General features: G+C 46.1%; 1 protein-coding gene across 1 annotated transcript in view; it reads left to right on the top strand.

Moving 5' to 3' along the window:
• rigi (RNA sensor RIG-I) overlaps positions 1-9,267 on the top strand; it is a 36,096-nt gene that overhangs the window by 19,691 nt on the left and 7,138 nt on the right. Inside the window, exons 14-20 of the mRNA XM_071377880.1 lie at positions 90-238; positions 4,265-4,364; positions 4,476-4,649; positions 5,917-6,065; positions 6,903-7,049; positions 8,400-8,472; positions 8,548-8,633. Coding sequence (XP_071233981.1) covers positions 90-238; positions 4,265-4,364; positions 4,476-4,649; positions 5,917-6,065; positions 6,903-7,049; positions 8,400-8,472; positions 8,548-8,633 — 878 coding nt within the window. The remainder of the gene's footprint in view (positions 1-89; positions 239-4,264; positions 4,365-4,475; positions 4,650-5,916; positions 6,066-6,902; positions 7,050-8,399; positions 8,473-8,547; positions 8,634-9,267) is intronic.

The raw sequence follows: 9,267 nt of genomic DNA, 5'->3' as shown, positions 1-9,267 counted from the left end.
CCCTGCCGTTTTAGTGGCCCTTCTCTTCTAATAACCTTGTTCTTCTTCTCTCACTTGGTAAATATTGTGTCCTTCTCTCTTTCCTCCAGGTCAGCAGGGTGTACTGCGGGGTTTGTCCAGCGGGGGGCAGACGGACAATCCTAAGTTAGAGATGTTACAATACATCCTGGAGGAACAGTATCGACAGAATGATGAGACCAAGTCTGTGCTGTTCGTTAGGACACGGGCCCTCGCAGACGTAAGGCTGTGTGTGTGTATGTGCGTGTTAATGTATGTGTGTGTGTGTGTCTATAAATAATATATATGTATGTATGTTTGTGTATTTATATATATATATATATAATATATGTGTATATATATATATGGGTGTATGTTTGTGTATTTATTTATATATATATATATATATATAATATATGTGTATATATATGTGTGTATGTTTGTGTATTTATTTATATATTATATATATGTGTATGTATGTATATATATGTGTATGTATGTTTGTGTATTTATATATATATAATATATGTGTGTATATATATATATATGGGTGTATGTTTGTGTATTTATTTATATATATATATATATTATAAATGTGTATGTACAGTGAGGGAAAAAAGTATTTGATCCCCTGCTGATTTTGTACGTTTGCCCACTGACAAAGAAATTATCAGTCTATAATTTTAATGGTAGGTTTATTTGAACAGTGAGAGACAGAATAACAACAAAAATATCCAGAAAAATGCATGTCAAAAATGTTATAAATTGATTTGCATTTTAATGAGGGAAATAAGTATTTGACCCCTTCTCAATCAAAAAGATTTCTGGCTCCCAGGTGTCTTTCATACAGGTAAGGAACGGAGATTAGGAGCACACTCTTAAAGGGAGTGCTCCTAATCTCAGTTTCTTACCTGTATAAAAGACACCTGTCCACAGAAGCAATCAATCAATCAGATTCCAAACTCTCCACCATGGCCAAGACCAAAGAGCTCTCCAAGGATGTCAGGGACAAGATTGTAGACCTACACAAGGCTGGAATGGGCTACAAGACCATCGCCAAGCAGCTTGTTGAGAAGCTGACAACAGTTTCTGTGATTATTCGCAAATGGAAGAAACACAAAAGAACTGTCAATCTCCCTCAGCCTGGGGCTCCATGCAAGATCTCACCTCGTGGAGTTGCAATGATCATGAGAACGGTGAGGAATCAGCCCAGAACTACACAGGAGGATCTTGTCAATGATCTCAAGGCAGCTGGGACCATAGTCATCAAGAAAACAATTGGTAACACACTATGCCGTGAAGGACTGAAATCCTGCAGCGCCCGCAAGGTCCCCCTGCTCAAGAAAGCACATATACATGCCCGTCTGAAGTTTGCCAATGAACATCTGAATGATTCAGAGGACAACTGGTTGAACGTGTTGTGGTCAGATGAGACCAAAATGGAGTTCTTTGGCATCAACCCAACTTGTCGTGTTTGGAGGAGGAGGAATGCTGCCTATGACCCCAAGAAACCATCCCCACCGTCAAACATGGAGGTGGAAACATTATGCTTTGGGGGTGTTTTCCTGCTAAAGGGACAGGACAACTTCACCGCATCAAAGGGACGATGGACGGGGCCATGTACCGTCAAATCTTGGGTGAAAACCTCCTTCCCTCAGCCAGGGTATTGAAAATGGGTCGTGGATGGGTATTCCAGCATGACAATGACCCAAAACATACGGCCAAGGCAACAAAGGAGTGGCTCAAGAAGAAGCACATTAAGGTCCTGGAGTGGCCTAGCCAGTCTCCAGACCTTAATCCCATAGAAAATCTGTGGAGGGAGCTGAAGGTTCGAGTTGCCAAACGTCAGCCTCGAAACCTTAATGACTTGAAGAAGATCTGCAAAGAGGAGTGGGACAAAATCCCTCCTGAGATGTGTGCAAACCTGGTGGCCAACTACAAGAAACGTCTGACCTCTGTGATTGCCAACAAGGGTTTTGCCACCAAGTACTAAGTCATGTTTTGCAGAGGGGTCAAATACTTATTTCCCTCATTAAAATGCAAATCAATTCATAACATTTTTGACATGCGTTTTTCTGGATTTTTTTGTTGATATTCTGTCTCTCACTGTTCAAATAAACCTACCATTAAAATTATAGACTGATAATTTCTTTGTCAGTGGGCAAACGTACAAAATCAGCAGGGGATCAAATACTTTTTTCCCTCACTGTATGTTTGTGTATTTATTTATATATATTATAAATGTGTATATATATGTGTATGTATGTTTGTGTATTTATATATATATATATATAATATATGTGTATATATATGTGTGTATGTTTGTCCATTTATTTATATATATATAATATTTGTGTATATACAGTGGGGCAAAAAAGTATTTAGTCAGCCACCAAAAGTGCAAGTTCTCCCACTTAAAAAGATGAGAGAGGCCTGTAATTTTCATCATAGGTACACTTCAACTATGACAGACAAAATGAGAAAATAAATCTAGAAAATCACATTGAAGGATTATTTATGAATTTATTTGCAAATTATGGTGGAAAATAAGTATTTGGTCACCTACAAACAAGCAAGATTTCTGGCTCTCACAGACCTGTAACTTCTTCTTTAAGAGGCTCCTCTGTCCTCCACTCGTTACCTGTATTAATGGCACCTGTTTGAACTTGTTATCAGTATAAAAGACACCTGTCCACAATCTCAAACAGTCACACTCCAAACTCCACTATGGCCAAGACCAAAGAGCTGTCAAAGGACACCAGAAACAAAATTGTAGACCTGCACCAGGCTGGGAAGGCTGAATCTGCAATAGGTAAGCAGCTTGGTTTGAAGAAATCAACTGTGGGAGCAATTATTAGGAAATGGAAGACATACAAGACCACTGATAATCTCCCTTGATCTGGGGCTCCACGCAAGATCTCACCCCGTGGGGTCAAAATGATCACAAGAACGGTGAGCAAAAATCCCAGAACCACACGGGGGGACCTAGTGAATGACCTGCAGAGAGCTGGGACCAAAGTAACAAAGCCTACCATCAGTAACACACTACGCCGCCAGGGACTCAAATCCTGCAGTGCCAGACGTGTCCCCCTGCTTAAGCCAGTACATGTCCAGGCCCGTCTGAAGTTTGCTAGAGAGCATTTGGATGATCCAGAAGAAGATTGGGAGAATGTCATATGGTCAGATGAAACCAAAATAGAACTTTTTGGTAAAAACTTAACTCGTCGTGTTTGGAGGACAAAGAATGCTGAGTTGCATCCAAAGAACACCATACCTACTGTGAAGCATGGGGGTGGAAACATCATGCTTTAGGGCTGTTTTTCTGCAAAGGGACCAGGACGACTGATCCGTGTAAAGGAAAGAATGAATGGGGCCATGTATCGTGAGATTTTGAGTGAAAACCTCCTTCCATCAGCAAGAGCATTGAAGATGAAACGTGGCTGGGTCTTTCAGCATGACAATGATCCCAAACACACCGCCCGGGCAACGAAGGAGTGGCTTCATAAGAAGCATTTCAAGGTCCTGGAGTGGCCTAGCCAGTCTCCAGATCTCAACCCCATAGAAAATCTTTGGAGGGAGTTGAAAGTCCGTGTTGCCCAGCAACAGCCCAGCAACAGCCCCAAAACATCACTGCTCTAGAGGAGATCTGCATGGAGGAAAGGGCCAAAATACCAGCAACAGTGTGTGAAAACCTTGTGAAGACTTACAGAAAACGTTTGACCTCTGTCATTGCCAACAAAGGGTATATAACAAAGTATTGAGATAAACTTTTGTTATTGACCAAATACTTATTTTCCACCATAATTTGCAAATAAATTCATAAAAAATCCTACAAAGTGATTTTCTGGATTTTTTTTTCTCATTTTGTCTGTCATAGTTGAAGTGTACCTATGATGAAAATTACAGGCCTCTCTCATCTTTTTAAGTGGGAGAACTTGCACAATTGGTGGCTGACTAAATACTTTTTTGCCCCACTGTATATGTATATGTATGTTTGCGTATTTTTCTGGCATTCGTTTTTTTTTTTTATCCAGTTATTTTATGTGTGTGTGATGTGTGTTGGTGTCAGTGGAGGCTGGTGAAGGGAGGACGACTCATAATATGGCCAGAACGGAGCCATTGGAATGGCATCAAACACCTGGAAACCATGTGTTTGATGTATTTGATACCATTCCACTGATACCACTCCAGTCATTACCACGAGCCCGTCCTCCCCAAATGAAGGTGCCACCAACCCCCTGTGGTCTGTGTGTCTCCTGGTGACTAGGCCTTGAAGAGCTGGATGGAGGAGTCTGACACTCTGAAGTTCCTGAAACCAGGAGTACTGATTGGGAGAGGACGCAAGTCCAGCCAGCTGACCGGCTCAGGTACGTACGTGTACCTCTCTCTTTTCCAGCTGAGCATCTCAGGGTTCCTCTCCCAGTTTGTTTTTTATTTGAATCCAATTGATTTGAATGATCTTTATTGTTCCCCTCCAGGCATGACGCTGAACTCGAAGAAAGGTGTGCTGGATTCCTTTAAGAGTGTTGACAACCAAAGCAAGATCCTGATCGCTACTTCGGTGGCCGACGAGGGCATCGATATCCCACAATGCAACCTGGTATTGATGTACGAATACGTTGGCAATGTGGTCAAGATGGTCCAAGTCAGAGGTAATCAATCAATGCATCAATCAATTACTCAGCTAGTCAGACAGTTTGTCAACCAGCGAGTCAGTCAGTCGAGTCAGTCAGTCAGTAAATTAATCAATCAACCAGTCAGACATTCAACCTGTCAGCCAGTCAATCAACCAGTCAGACATTCAACCTGTCAGCCAGTCAATCAACCAGTCAGTCAATCATTCAACCTGTCAGCCAGTCAATCAACCAGTCAGTCAATCAGACATTCAACCAGTCAGTCAATCAATCAACCAGGCAGACATTCAACCTGTCAGCCAGTCAATCAACCAGTCAGACATTCAACCTGTCAGCCAGTCAATCAACCAGTCAGTCAATCATTCAACCTGTCAGCCAGTCAATCAACCAGTCAGTCAATCAGACATTCAACCAGTCAGTCAATCAATCAACCTGTCAGCCAGTCAATCAATCAACCAGTCAGCCAGTCAATCAACCAGTCAATCAATCAGTCAGTCAGCCAGTCAGTCAATCAACCAGTCATTCAGTCAGTGAGCCAGTCAATCAACCAGCCAGCCAGTCAATCAACCAAGTCATCCTGTCAATCAGCCAGTCAGCCAGCCAGTCAGTTAGTCAGCCAGCCAGTCAGTTAGTCAGTCAGCCAGCCAGTCAGTTAGTCAGCCAGCCAGTCAGTCAGTCAGCCAGTCAATCAAGCAGTCAGTCAGTCATTCAACCAGTCAGTCAATCAACCAGTCAGCCAGTCAATCAACCAGTCATCCAGTCAATCAACCAGTCAGCCAGTCAGTCAGACATTCAGCTAGTCAGTCAGTCAGACATTCAACCAGTCAGTCAATCAACCAGTCAGCCAGCCAGTCAGTCAATCAACCAGTCAGCCAGTCAGTCAATCAACCAGTCAGCCAGTCAGTCAATCAACCAGTCAGCCAGCCAGTCAATCAACCAGCCAGCCAGTCAGCCAGTCAATCAAGCAGTCAGTCAGTCATTAAACCAGTCAGTCAATCAACCAGTCAGCCAGTCAATCAACCAGTCATCCAGTCAATCAACCAGCCAGCCAGTCAATCAACCAGTCAGCCAGTCAGTCAATCAGCCAGTCAATCAACCAGTCAGCCAGTCAGTCAATCAACCAGTCAGTCAATCAACCAGTCAGTCAGTCAGTCAATCAACCAGTCAGTCAATCATGTTATAATGATGTGTTCCAGGGCAGTATCCTGTTTATGTGATGTTATAATGTATGTGTGTGTGTGTGTGTGTGTGTGTGTGTGTGTGTGTGTGTGTGTGTGTGTGTCAGGTCGCGGCAGGGCCCAGGGCAGCAAGTGTATCTTGGTGTCTGATAAAAAGGACAGGATTGATAAAGAGAAACATAACATGGAGAAGGAGAAGATTGTAGAGAGTGCCATCAGAAACCTACAGGACACCCCTGCTGAGATGCTCCACAAGGTGGATACACAGTCACACACACACATACACACACACAGGGACGAACACGGGGACAGAAAGACACACACACACACAGTCAGTCAAACACACACACAGTCACACACAGTCACACACACACACACAGTCACACACACACAGTCACACACACATACACACACACAGGGACGAACACGGGGACAAAGACACACACACAGTCAGTCAAACACACACACAGTCACACACACACACACACACAGTCCATGAGATGTAGATGTTTCAAGGTGTCTTTCTGTCCCCGTGTCTGTCCTTGTGTGTGTGTTCGTCCCTGTGTGTGTGTTTGTCCCCGTGTCCGTCCCGGTGTGTGTGTCCGTCCCCATGTCCGTCCCGGTGTGTGTGTCCGTCCCGGTGTGTGTGTCCGTCCCTGTGTGTGTGACTGTGTCTGTCTGTCTGTCTGTCTGTCTGTCTGTCTGTCTGTCTGTCTGTCTGTCTGTCTGTCTGTCTCCGTGTCCGTCCCGGTGTGTGTGTGTCCGTCCCTGTGTGTGTGTGTGTGTCTGTCTGTCTGTCTGTCTGTCTGTCTGTCTGTCTGTCTGTCTGTCTGTCTGTCTGTCTGTCTCCGTGTCCGTCCCGGTGTCCGTCCCCATGTCCGTCCCGGTGTGTGTGTCCGTCCCGGTGTGTGTGTCCGTCCCTGTCCCTGTGTGTGTGTCTGTCTGTCTGTCTGTCTGTCTGTCTGTCTGTCTGTCTCCGTGTCCGTCCCGGTGTTTGTCCCCGTGTCCGTCCCGGTGTGTGTGTCCGTCCCGGTGTGTGTGTCCGTCCCTGTGTGTGTGACTGTGTGTGTGTGTCCGTCCCGGTGTGTGCCAGATGGAGTTGTTCCAGCGTGGGGACAAGGTGTGTCGTGACATGGTGAAGATGGTGCCAGAGAGACCCCGGACTGAAGGGAACTACCAGCTCCTCTGCTCCAAGTGTAAGAAACACAGCTGTTACACAGACGACATCAGAGTACTGCAGGTAGGAACCTACACACACACACGCAAACACACACACGCAAACACACACACGCAAACACACACACACACACACACAGACACACACACACACAGACACACACATACACACACACAAGGCTGTTACATAGACAACATCAGAGTACTGCAGGTAGGAACCTACACACACACACACACACACACACAGACACACACACACACATACACACACACAAGGCTGTTACATAGACAACATCAGAGTACTGCAGGTAGGAACCTACACACGCACACACACACACACACACACCGGGACGGACACACACACCGGGACGGACACGGACACACACACACAGATTTCTCAAATCCTTGTGAAATTGAGATGGATAGGGCTGTGTATAATAAGTAATAAGTAATAAGTGTACAAACCATTAGGAACACCTTACAGACTGACCAGGTGAATCCAGGTGAAAGCTATGATTCCTTATTAATGTGACCTGTTAAATCCACTTCAATCAGTGTAGATGAAGGGGGAGGAGACACGTTAAAGAAGGAATTTTAAGCCTTGAGACAATTGAGACATGGATTGTGTATGTGTGTGCCATTCAGAGGGTGAATGGACAAGACACGATATTGAAGTGCCTTTGAATGGGGTATGGTGTTAGGTGCCAGACGCACCAGTTTGTGTCAAGAACTGCAACGCTGCTGGGTTTTTCACGCTCAACAGTTTCCAGTGTGTATCAAGAATGGTCCACCACACAAAGGGCATCCAGTCAACTTGACACAACTGTGGGAAGCGTTGGAGTCAACATGGGTCTTGCACACTTTCCAGCCGACGAACTGAGGCTGTTCTGAGGGCCAGTGGGGTGCTAGTCAATATTAGGAAGGTGTTCCTAATGTTTTGTGAACTCACTGTATAGTGTACTGTGTAGCAAGCCTCTCACTTTCTGTTCCCTCTTGTCTCTCTCCTCTCCCTTCTCTCTCCCCTCCATCCCGTCTCTCCCCCTTTCCCTCCCTCCCCTCCCCTCCTCCCCCCCATTCTCGCTCCCCTCCCTCTCTCCCCTCCATGCCCTCTCTCTTTCCCTCCCTCCCCTCTCCCCTTTTCCCTCCCTTGCCTCGCTCCTCTCTACCCCCCTTTCTCTCTCCCCTCCCTTCCCTCTATCCCGTCTCTCCCCCTTTCCCTCCCTCCCCTCTCTCCCCCTTTCTCTACCTCCCCTCTCTCTACCTCCCCTCTCTCCCGTCTCTCCCTTCCCTCTATCCTGTCTCTCCCCCTTTCCCTCCCTCCCCTTTCTCCCCCTCCCCTCTCCCCTCTTTCTCTCCCCTCCCTCCCCTCTCTCCCTCTCTCCCCCTCCCTCTCTCTCCCCTCCCATCTCTCCAGGATTCTCACCACATCGTGTTGGACCCCACTCTGTTCTCTCGAGCTCGAACAGAACCTCACCCTAAACCCAAAGGTGTGTTTATATCAGAGGGGTTAAAAACACTAGTCTGTCTGTTCTAGATTAATAAAGTGGTATCTCCTTCTACAGGTTTCATGGGGCTGGTGAAGACCAAGAAGCTGTTCTGTCACTGTGGACTGGACTGGGGCATCGTGGCCTCATACCTGACCATACAGGTAAACACTAGACTGGACTGGGGCATAGTGGCCTCATACCTGACCATACAGGTACACACTAGACTGGACTGGGGCATCGTGGCCTCATACCTGACCATACAGGTAAACACTAGACTGGACTGGGGCATAGTGGCCTCATACCTGACCATACAGGTACACACTAGACTAGACTGGACTGGGGCATAGTGGCCTCATACCTGGCCATACAGGTAAACACTAGACTGGACTGGACTGGGACATAGTGGCCTCATACCTGGCCATACAGGTAAACACTAGACTGGACTGGACTGGGACATAGTGGCCTCATACCTGACCATACAGGTAAACACTAGACTGGACTGGACTGGGACATAGTGGCCTCATACCTGGCCATACAGGTAAACACTAGACTGGACTGGACTGGGACATAGTGGCCTCATACCTGGCCATACAGGTAAACACTAGACTGGACTGGACTGGGGCATAGTGGCCTCATACCTGACCATACAGGTACACACTAGACTGGACTGGACTGGGACATAGTGGCCTCATACCTGACTATACAGGTAAACACTAGACTGGACTGGACTGGGGCATAGTGGCCTCATACCTGACCATACAGGTAAACACTAGACTGGACTGGACTGGGACATAG

Source organism: Salvelinus alpinus, chromosome 31 (assembly GCF_045679555.1).
Source record: "Salvelinus alpinus chromosome 31, SLU_Salpinus.1, whole genome shotgun sequence".
Classification (NCBI taxonomy): Eukaryota; Metazoa; Chordata; class Actinopteri; order Salmoniformes; family Salmonidae; genus Salvelinus; species Salvelinus alpinus.
This window is presented reverse-complemented; position numbering and strand designations above follow the sequence as displayed.